This window comes from Zootoca vivipara, chromosome 13, assembly GCF_963506605.1.
Source record: "Zootoca vivipara chromosome 13, rZooViv1.1, whole genome shotgun sequence".
Classification (NCBI taxonomy): domain Eukaryota; kingdom Metazoa; phylum Chordata; class Lepidosauria; order Squamata; family Lacertidae; genus Zootoca; species Zootoca vivipara.
The window spans coordinates 52,614,165-52,624,926 of NC_083288.1; the positions used below are offsets into that span (position 1 = coordinate 52,614,165).

The following is a 10,762-nucleotide window of genomic DNA, read 5'->3' on the forward strand; positions in this document are numbered from 1 at the left end:
GGCCTGCCTTGCTTTCCTGAACCGCCTCCACTCCTAGAATCATAGAATCATAGAGTCGGAAGAGACCCCAAGGGCCATCCAGTCCAACCCCCTGCCAAGCAGGAAACACCATCAAAGCATTCTTGACATATGCCTGTCAAGCCTCTGCTTAAAGACCTCCAAAGAAGGAGACGCCACCACACTCCTTAGCAGCAAATTCCACTGCCGAACAGCTCTTACTGTCAGGAAGTTCTTCCTAATGTTGAGGTGGAATCTTCTTTCTTGAAGTTTGAATCCATTGCTCCGTGTCCGCTCCTTTCAATCGGTAGAGCGTGAGATTCTCCATCTCAGCTTCGCGGGTTCGAGACCCACACGGAGCGAAAGATTTCTGCATTGCAGGGGGGGGGGGTTGGGTGTTATAGACTTCCAGGGGTTCTTTACCTTTAACCTTTAAGGCAACGTTCGCTCTCCATCCTGCAGCCATTTCCCGGTCATCTCCCCGCCAAAGGAAGGGCAAGGGAGAGAGAATTGCAAATCGTATTATTGCATTATACAGCTCACTTCCTTGGACCCTTTCCAGAATCTCATTAAGTTGCTTTTAGCAAACAGACAAGGCTAAGAAAGCTCCGTATTTGCACACTGGAGTTCAGATAAAGCACCTCAAGGAAATATGCAAGGGCCTTGGGTAAACAGAGCCTTTGCAAAAAGATCTTGTGCTGCTACCGTGCTTTCCGGGGAAGTCACCGGTGCTTGGAAGCAGTAGCAGGCAGGCCTGGTGGACCCTGCTCACCTGGGAGGGACTGGTAGGGCAGAAGGCAAGGAGGCCACCAGGAGGTGGCGCCAGACTCAGGAATGGGCAGCTGAGCTAACTCATCCTTGTTCTCTTTCCCCCCCACCTTCCTCCCTGCTGTCTTCTTCTTCTACAAGGGGGACGCCAAGACGGAGGAAGAGGAAGAAGAGGAGGAGGAGGAAGACGACGGCAGCCAGGCTCACCCCTTCAACTCACTGTGAGTAGAATCCTAAAACTGCAGAGCCGATAGGGACCCCCAAGGGTCATCCAGCCCAACCCCCTGCTGCAATGCAGGAATCTCAGCTAAGAATCACTGACAAGCCTCTGCTTAAAAACCTCCAATGAAGGAGAGACCGCCGCCTTCTGAGGGGGTCTGTTCTTCCGGGAAACAGCTCTTTTGGCACCAGAGAGTTCTTCCTGATGTTTAGTCGGAATCTCCTTTCTCGCGATTTGAATCCGTTGGTTCGCATCCTCCCCTCAGGAGCAGCAGGAAAGCAGGCTTCCTCCCTCTCCCATGGGGAAGCCTTTCGGATATATAAACCCAGCTCCCTAAGCCGTTCCTCATGAGGCATCGTTTCCAGGCCTTTGACCATTTTGGTTGCCCTCTTCTGGACACGTTCCAGCTTGTCCGTATCTTTCTTGAACTGGGGTGCCCAGAACTGGACACAGGACTCCAGCTGGAGTTTGTCCAAGGCGCCCAGATTGCACAGAAGAAACGGCTCCTTGCTTTGCTGTGCGTACATTGTAATATCCACTGTCGTCAGACTGGTCCAACTCCAGGCGCCGAGACTTCCTGCCTCTTTGAGATTTACGTCCTTTCTCGCAATGGGATAGCACCGTTCTGAGTAATTGTTGTTTTTAAGTCTCTTCTCCCTCCCATGACAGCCTTTTAGTCAAAAACGGACGGCAGCGAAGAGAACACCTGCTCCCTCCTCAACGCCTCTCCTCGGTAAGCTCCAACTTTCACAGAATCGTAGGCTTGCATGGGTCCCCTGGAGGTCATCCAGCTTGACCCCCTGCAACGCAGGGATCGCAGCTGGAGAAACCCTGACAGGAGGCCACCCAGCCTCTGATAAAAAATGAAGGAGAGGTCCATCACCTTCCGAGGGAGTTTGATCTGCTTTTGAACTCTGCATGGCGAGGGCTTCCCCGGGTAAATGAGACAACATGCAACAACCCAGCTCTTCTGTGTGCTGCAGGAGCCAGTGAGTGAGCTCTGTCAAAGCAGAGCAAACCCTCGGCTCCTCGGCACACAGCGCGCAATTGAACTGCGGAACTCCTTGCCACATGAGGCAACGAGGGCCACGAACTTAGATGGCTTTGAAAGAGGACTGGACCAATTCATGGAGGAGGAGAGGGCAATCGACGGCTACTAGCCAGGATGGCTGTGCTCTGCCTCTGCCGATGCTTCCAAATGCCAGCTGCTGGAAACCGCAGGAGGGGAGAGCAGTCTTGTGTTCGAATCCTGATTGCAGGCATATATTTTTTTGCCCCATTGAGAACAGGATGGTCTGCTTTTACTGTAATTATTGGTATGTTTTAAACAGAATTTATGTACGAATATAGTTTTAATCGGTGCTTTTTTTTTCCTGGGGGGGATGCATAGGGGACGCATACTCCTAAACATTTTGTGAATCTAAGTTTGGCTTCATTGAGGGGCAGTATTTCAGTAAACGAGAGTACCCCTAAACATATTTTTTTAAATAAATAAAAAATAGCACTGGTTTTAATTCTATCAAGGTTTAATTGTCTTTTAATGACAGATTTACCCCATATTTTTAGCCTGTTCCTGTTTGTGTCTTAAAGCTTCCTGCCCATCAGGGGGGGAAAGGCAGGGTATAAATAAATATACTGTATACTGTAATAACGCTATACACCTCCCTAATGGGCCTCCATTTAAGGAACCCTCCCCTCCTGCGATTCCCAGAAACTGGCGTTCATAAAAGCATTTCCAGAAATTGGCGTTCATAAAAACATCGCTCCCTCTGACTGTGGAGGCAGAAGAGAGTCATCCTATCTAGTAGCCACCAATGGCCCTCTCTTCCTCTGCGAATTCACCCAACCCTCTTTTGAAGCCACAGCATCTTGTGGCAGGGAGTTCCGGAGTTCAACCGTCCCTCCGCACGAAGGAGGGCAGAGAGCGAAAGGGACAGGTGGTTTGTATTTTAGAATTTCTGTTTCTTGGAAGCCGCCCAGAGTGGCCGGGGGAACCCGGCCAGATGGGCGGGGTATAAATAATAAATTATTATTATTATTATAACGAGTTGAAAAATATACATTTAAGGCAACTTACCCCAAAAGACCGGAAGCTTTTTTTTTTTTTTTACTTTTTTCTTACTAGGGATAACTGAAGCAGATATCTCACCCCCCCTAAACCCAACTCCAACCCCTCTCCCCGACAATTCCCTTTCTTTACACATCCATGGCAGCGTGACTATTATAAGCACAAAAATGTCGCAACGGCGTGGTACCTACTAAAGCAGCTGATATTGATGGAACATGTAGAAACGGCAAGTTTGACGTGTAAAAATTAGAGGTCGGAAAGAGTGGTATCTTGAAGGGGATTGGGAAATGTTTGCAGGATGCTGTAAAAACGTTTGAACGCAAATAGGATTTGAGTAAGGGCCTGATTCCTTAGGGGGCGCAAAAGCGTCCTCAGTCCCCACCAGCTGACCTGCCTCCTCCTCTTTCTTCCGGACAGGTTTTCCCCGCCTCAGAATGCGGAGGACCCACCTGCTCTGCACGGTGATTCTTGGGGGCGTCCTGACCCTCGCTGCCTTGCATTGGCACCTCGCCCGCATGGAGCCCCAGTGGGTCCCCGAGCCCTGTCCCTGCTGCGCCACCTTCCAGCCCCCGGCGCTCGCCAACGGCACCACCCTGAGCGACGGCACCTTCACCTACCACCTCAACCTGGACATCTACAACGACCTCTTCCCTGAACTGCAGCGATATCAGTGCCGGGAGCTCACCTGCGAGCAGGGCTGGTGCCGGGAGGCCTCCGCCGCCCCGCTGCTTCTCCTGGCCATCAAGTCCCACCCAGGGTCCAGCACAAGGAGGGCGGCCCTGCGGCGCACCTGGGCGCGGCCGAGGGAGGTAGGGGGCTTCCGGCTTCGGCACGTGTTCCTGATGGCCATGTCGCCCAGCCAGAAGCAGATGAACCTGGCGATGGAGGAGAACGATGAGTTCGGGGACATCCTGATGTGGGATTTCACAGAGTCGCACCACAACCTCTCCCTGAAGGAACGCTGCTTCCTGCAATGGGTGCACACCAGCTGCCCGGGTGTGGCCTACATCTTCAAAGGTACGTCATGGGCTGGCTGGGGCCAAAGGTGCCGGGCAGATGTGCCAGGAAGGAGGCCTAGCTCTTTTAGGCAGGAAGAAGCAGGTGCACGAAGATAGGATGGGGGACACCCGGCTTACTAGCAGTGTACATGTGAAGACGATCTAAGGGTCTTGGTGGACCACAAAAGCTGAACGTGAGCCCACAGTGTGATGCAGCAGCAAAAAAGGCTAATGCTATTCTAGGCTGCATCGACAGAAATAATAGTGTCCCGATCAAGGGAAGCAATCGTTCCGCTATATTCTGGCTTGGTCAGACCACGCCTGGGAATCCTGTGTCCAGTTCTGGACAGCACAATTTAAGAAGGATGTTGACAAGCTGGAAGGTGTGCAGAGGAGGGCGACCAATAATCATTGCAAGTCATGATGTGTCTGTCTGTGCGTGTGTGCTATGCAAAAACCACAATGCAGGAATAATAATAATAATAATAATAATTCTTATTTATTTATACCCAGCCCATCTGGTTGGGTTTCCCCAGCCACTCTGGGCAGCTCCCGACAGAACATTGTTGTTGTTTAGTTGTTTAGTCGTGTCCAACTCTTCGTGACCCCATGGACCATAGCACACGAGGCACTCCTGTCTTCCACTGCCTCCCGCAGTTTGGTCAGACTCATGTTTGTAGCTTCGAGAACACTGTCCAACCATCTCGTCCTCTGTCGTCCCCTTCTCCTAGTGCCCTCCATCTTTCCCAACATCAGGGTCTTTTCCAGGGAGTCTTCTCTTCTCATGATGTGGCCAAAGTATTGGAGCCTCAGCTTCAGGATCTGTCCTTCCAGTGAGCACTCAGGGCTGATTTCCTTCAGAATGGATAGGTTTGATCTTCTTGCAGTCCATGGGACTCTCAAGAGTCTCCTCCAGCACCATAATTCAAAAGCATCAATTCTTCGGCGATCAGCCTTCTTTATGGTCCCGCTCTCACTTCCATACATCACTACTGGGAAAACCATAGCTTTAACTATACGGACCTTTGTAGGCAAGGTGATGTCTCTGCTTTTTAAGATGCTGTCTAGGTTTGTCATTGCTTTTCTCCCAAGAAGCAGGCGTCTTTTAATTAAAAACATGGTAAAAGATCAAACATAAAAAACTTCCCTTCAGGTGTCTTCTAAAAGTCAGATAGTTGTTTATTTCGCTCGTTGCGAGAAGTCAAGTTGCAGGGAACCAGACAGAGGGCCTTCTCGGTAGTGGCACCCGTCCTGTGGAACGCCCTCCCAGCAGATGTCAAGGCAATAAGTAACTATTTTACTTTTAGAAGACAACTAAAGGCGGCCCTGTTTAGGGAAGTTTTTAATGTTTGATGCTGTACTGTTTTTAATATTCGGTTGGAAGCCGCCCAAAGTGGCTTGGGAAACCCAGCCAGATGGGCAGGGTATAAATAAATTATTATTATTATTATTATTATTATTATTATTATTATTATTATTATTATTTCCTTGACATTTCATGGGAGGGGTGTTCCACAGGGAGGGCGCCACCACCGAGAAGGCCCTCTGCCTGGTTCCCTGTAACCTCACTTCCCGCAGGGAGGGAACCGCCAGAAGGCCCTCGGAGCTGGACCTCCGTGCCTATCTAGCTCCATCCTTATTTCAGACATTGTGGTATATTGGCATGACACCATGTTTAGCTGGTGATATATCATGCCGTTGAAAACGAGATATCGCCCTGCGTTTGTGGGATGTGCTCATGGGACCTTGAATGTTAAAACGAAACAAAACAAAACAAAAAACGAGGTGGTGCGTAGATTTGCTTTGACCTGCATTTGCCCATCAAGATGGCCACTGGGGATGAGTTTACGGGGCCTGGGAAAAGTGGAGGGGGGGCCCTCCGCTACTAAAGCACTTTTGTGTTGGTTATCCAGGGGACGATGACCTCTTTGTGAACCTGCCGGCGCTGGCTGAGTACCTGGCTCAGACCCCCAACGCCTCCCGCTTCATCCACGGGAACATCCAGCTCCACTCGGCCGTGATGCGGGTCGGGAAGTACGGCGTCTCCACTGCACTCTACCCGCAGCGATACTACCCCAACTTTGCCTCTGGAGGGGGCTTCGTGGTGCCGGGCCCCCTCATCCCCGCCCTGCACCAGGCCTCCCTGGAGCTCCCCGTCTTCCCCCTCGACGACGTCTACATGGCGTTCCTAACTCTGGCCGCCGGGATCCCCCACCGCCACGACAAGCGCTTCAAAGTTTGGGGCATCCCCAAGGACGACATCGCGTTGTACCGGGAGGCCCTGACGGTGCACGGGATCTCGACGGAAAGGATGGAGGAAGTGTGGCAGGAACTCCGGGTCAGCTGAGTGGCGGAGGCTGGTCTGTGCCTGAGCCCCTGGGGCGGAAGGCAGAGGGGGGCCAGCCTCCCTTGCGTTCCCGAGCTAGACTGCCTGCTCCCAGGGGCATCGGACATCTCGCAGAGGCTCGCCGAGACACCCTCAGACAGCAGAAAGGATCCGCCTGGCCATTGCCCTGCTCCTCAGGAGCACCTGCGCAGACTAGATTGTGCAAAGTTGCACACCCTACGTGCAAAGCACATTCCCACCTCCCCTGGGAACAGCGCAGTGTGTGTGCAGGTGGGCCCTGCGCACAGCCCAAAACATTGCCCCGTGTTGGGGGGAGGCTGCCATAGACAGCCTCCAGTTGCTCGTGGGCGACAGGAATCCGAACTTTTGCTCAATCTTCGGGCACGGAACAGATGCCCTGAACCCATTCTCCCATTCTGAATACACCTGGAGAATATGAAAGTTACAAGGGGAAGGTTGATGTTTTCACGCGTGGCCGAACTGGCGACTGCGCTGACAGGAGCGTGACGACGACATTACATTTTTATGCATATGGAAAGATACATATCTCTCGAGTGCATTGAGTTATCCCAATCTCTGAGAGGTGCAAGACTCTAGGCCAGGCATCCCCAAACTGCGGCCCTCCAGATGTTTTGGCCTACAACTCCCATGATCCCTAGCTAGCAGGACCAATGGTCAGGGAAGATGGGAATTGTAGTCCAAAACATCTGGAGGGCCGAAAAGTTTGGGGATGCCTGCTCTAGGGGTTTTTGGTACTTCGCCAGGGTTCAGTTTTCAGGGAACGAGGGGCAGACAGCAGAGACGTTGGTGTCTTTAGGATAAACAATTTCTTTGCATACATATATAACAACCTGAGCCTACGATGGAGGGGCTCAACAGCATTCACACCCCAAAACGGCCTTGCTTCTCCCATAGCCATAGCCTTGCATCCCAGCAGAAATCAGGCCTGGCGCTGGCTTTTGTCCTTCTAGCTACCGGCCACCTGTTTGCCCTCTGGCACAGAGCTCCTTTCTGATGGTAAGAGCTGTTGGAAAGGGGGGGGGACAGTCTTCGTCAGATGGTGGCAGATAAAGAAATATTGGAATATGATACATGACGAAATTTAAAAATTGATAAAAACAGCACACAGTAAAAGACCTGGATCTTACTTACTAGGAATTTTGAACAGAGGCATCCCAAGTGAGAAAGTTAACATCTTTCTATACGCAACAACTGCAGCGAGAGTGTTGATGGCTCAACATTGGAAAGAGAATTGCATTCCGACTAATGAGGAACGGTTGATTAAATTATGTGAATATTTAGACTTAGCAAAGTTGACTGACTGGGTAAGACCAAAACATATAATTCAGGATCAGAGGAAATCCTCTTTTCTTATTTCTTTCTTTAATTTGCTCCTTTTTTTTCTTTTCTTTTTCTACCTTTCCTTCTTTTTACTTTGTTTTGTTTCTTCTTTCTTTTCTTTCTTTTTTCTATCTTTCCTTTCTTATTAAAATGAAAAATGTGTTTATAAGTAATGAGTGTGTATGTATGTGTTAATTCGTAAGATTTTGCGGGTGTTTTGTATGTGTTTTGTAATAATTAGGTATAATAAATTAATTTTTTTTAAAAAAAGAAAAAAGATGGTGGCAGACTCTCCTTCCTTGGAGGTTTCTAAGCAGAGGTTGGGTGGCCATCTGCCATGGATGCTTTAGCCGAGGTTCCTGCATTGCAAGGGGTTGGACTGGATGACCCCTGGGGGGCCCTGCAAACTCTACGGTTCTCTGTTTCTGTGTGCAAACAGAGCGAGTCCAGGCAAGTCTCGACATTGCCAGGAAACCCAATAAATTCCAAACTGTTTCTTTCAACCCCACCCCGAAAACAAATATATTTTGCAGAATTGTACTCTGCTGTGTCCTGTAAGCAAAGGCAAACTGGTCCGACCTGACAGCTGCTGACGGATGATGTGGCAGCCGCGAAGGTGATCGTGATCCCAGAGTTGGGGTTGGGGCCCTTCAGGAGAAAGCACCAAGCAGGGGTGGTGAGCCGAGAGAGGCAGGAGCATAAGAAGAGCTTGGCTGCAGGATCGGGCCAAATTGGGCCCATCCAGTCCAGCATTGTTGCCCCAATGGGAAACCCGCACACACCGTGGCAACTGGCCACCTGTAGCCCTGTCCACGAATCTGGACAGGGGAAAAGAAGGAAAAGTAGAAAAAGAAAAAAGCCAATGCAATTCTGGGCTGCATCAATAGGAGTATAGCGTCTAGATCGAGGGAAGTAATAGTACCACTGTATTCTGCTCTGGTCAGACCTCACCTGGAGTACTGTGTCCAGTTCTGGGCACCACAGTTCAGGAAGGATACTGACAAGCTGGAACGTGTCCAGAAGAGGGCAACCAAAATGGTCCAAGGCCTGGAAACGATGCCTTATGAGGAACGGCTTAGGGAGCTGGGTATGTTTAGCCTGGAGAAGAGAAGGTTAAGGGGTGATATGATAGCCATGTTCAAATATATAAAAGGATGTCATATAGAGGAGGGAGAAAAGTTGTTTTCTGCTGCTCCAGAGAAGCGGACACGGAGCAATGGATTCAAACTACAAGAAAGAAGATTCTACCTAAACTTTAGGAAGAACTTCCTGACAGTAAGAGCTGTTTGGCAGTGGAATTTGCTGCCAAGGAGTGTGGTGGAGTCTCCTTCTTTGGAGGTCTTTAAGCAGAGGCTTGACAGCCATCTGTCAGGAATGCTTTGATGGTGTTTCCTGCTTGGCAGGGGGTTGGACTGGATGGCCCTTGTGGTCTCTTCCAACTCTACGATTCTATGATTCTAAAGCCTCATTGACACACTGGACAATAGATATAGGACACAATATGGATTTTAACCTCTGGGGAAAACTCTGGAAAAGTGACTTCTATGATTATTTTAAAGGCGACTAGCTTAGCAGCCCCCATTGCCTTCCATGGGAGTGAGTTCTGCAGGTTAACTCTGCATTGAGTTCAGGTGAGATTCCTGCGTGGCAGCGGGGGGGGGGGAGCCCATCAACGTTTGTGACACGGGATAAGGAATTTCGGCAGGTGTGGCGTCCGGGAGAAGGGCTCTACTCCACACCTTCAACATGCAAGGAGGAGAGGTGTGCCTCTCTTTGAGCACCCTGAAAACAAAACGTCTCGGAGTCTGTGGGGCCGTCCTTAGGACACCCTTTGCCAACCTGGTGCCCTCCAGTTGGGAGTTGCAAGTCCAAAACAGCTGGAGGGCATGAGGTTGGCGAAAGGTGTCTTCTTGGGGACTTCCAGAATTCAAGAGCTGAGGTTGGTTAACTACCTGTCAGGGACTGTTTAGCTGTGATCCCCGCATTGCAGGGGGGGTTAGAATCTTAGAAACATAGAGTTGGAAGAGACTACAAGGGCCATCCAGTCCAACCCCCTGCCAAGCAGGAAACACCCCTGCCAAGCAGGTTCAATGGATCTGCCTTCTCCTTTATCTGGTTCTGCTTCTGATTCATAATAGTAACACTAATTTTATTATTAATACCCCACCCATCTGGCTGGGTTTCCCCAGCCACTCTGGGTGGCTCCCAACAGAACACTAAAAACAGAACAAAACATTTAAAACTTCCCTAATCAGGGCTCCCTTCAGATGTCTTCTAAAAGTCAGAGAGTTGTTTATTTCCTTGACATCTGGTGGGAGGCAAGCAAAGATGTTTATTCGGCTGTACGCCCATCATAAAACACAACACAACAAAACAAATCAAATAAAAACCGCGGACTCATACAAACCACAGGTAATATAACACAATTCACAGCTCACAAGGACAAATATTAACAATTCAAAAAACATATCTTGAAGGTTTAAGATTAAGATTAAAAATTTAGGCGCTAAAATAAAATCAATATCTGATGTCATTTTAAAAAAATTCTTATAACTATCAATAATCAGCTAACATTCCATTCCGTCTCTTGTACGAGAGGACGGCTGTTAGGAATTTAGCAACCTGTAGAGTAATATAAGGGTCCACATCTTGAAGAACCCAAGCTAGCTGAAGGTCAACTGGATTGTCAGCCATAGGCTGGATTATGGAGTTTAATATACTCGCACGAGCCAAACTGTACATAGGGCAGATAAACATAATATGGTGTAAAGATTCAGTTGATTTCATTTCGCAAGCACACATTGAAGAGACTTGGCCCTTAGTAAATCTATGTCTCAGCACGTTAGTTGGAAAAACATTGAACGTAGCTTTAAGGAAGGCATATCGATGAGACGCGGCCGTAAGCGTTGTTAAGTAGGATGGAGTACGGTAAATAGGGGTTATGCCGATATTTAACGGTGAGCAGACTCCCCCGCCAGCTAGACAATTTTGGTATAGCTCCGCATCATCCAACCTTTGGTTTA

At 49.4% G+C, this 10,762-nt stretch overlaps 1 protein-coding gene across 1 annotated transcript; it reads left to right on the plus strand.

The window, feature by feature from the left end:
• The first annotated feature begins 876 nt into the window (after positions 1 to 876).
• On the plus strand, positions 877 to 8,698 carry LOC118094177 (N-acetyllactosaminide beta-1,3-N-acetylglucosaminyltransferase 4-like). The gene is made up of 4 exons (XM_035134254.2): positions 877 to 986; positions 1,663 to 1,718; positions 3,471 to 4,070; positions 5,965 to 8,698. The coding sequence occupies exons 3-4, from the start codon at positions 3,488 to 3,490 to the stop codon at positions 6,396 to 6,398; spliced, it is 1,017 nt and encodes a 338-aa protein (XP_034990145.1). The 5' UTR covers positions 877 to 986; positions 1,663 to 1,718; positions 3,471 to 3,487; the 3' UTR covers positions 6,399 to 8,698.
• The last annotated feature ends 2,064 nt before the right edge of the window (positions 8,699 to 10,762 follow it).

Excerpts from the sequence above, each read along its gene's own strand:
- LOC118094177 (XM_035134254.2), top strand. The coding sequence starts at position 3,488 with ATGCGGAGGACCCACCTGCTCTGCACGGTGATTCTTGGGGGCGTCCTG. Across the intron at positions 4,071-5,964 it reads TGTGGCCTACATCTTCAAAG|GGGACGATGACCTCTTTGTG; the intron begins GTACGTCATGGG and ends TTGGTTATCCAG.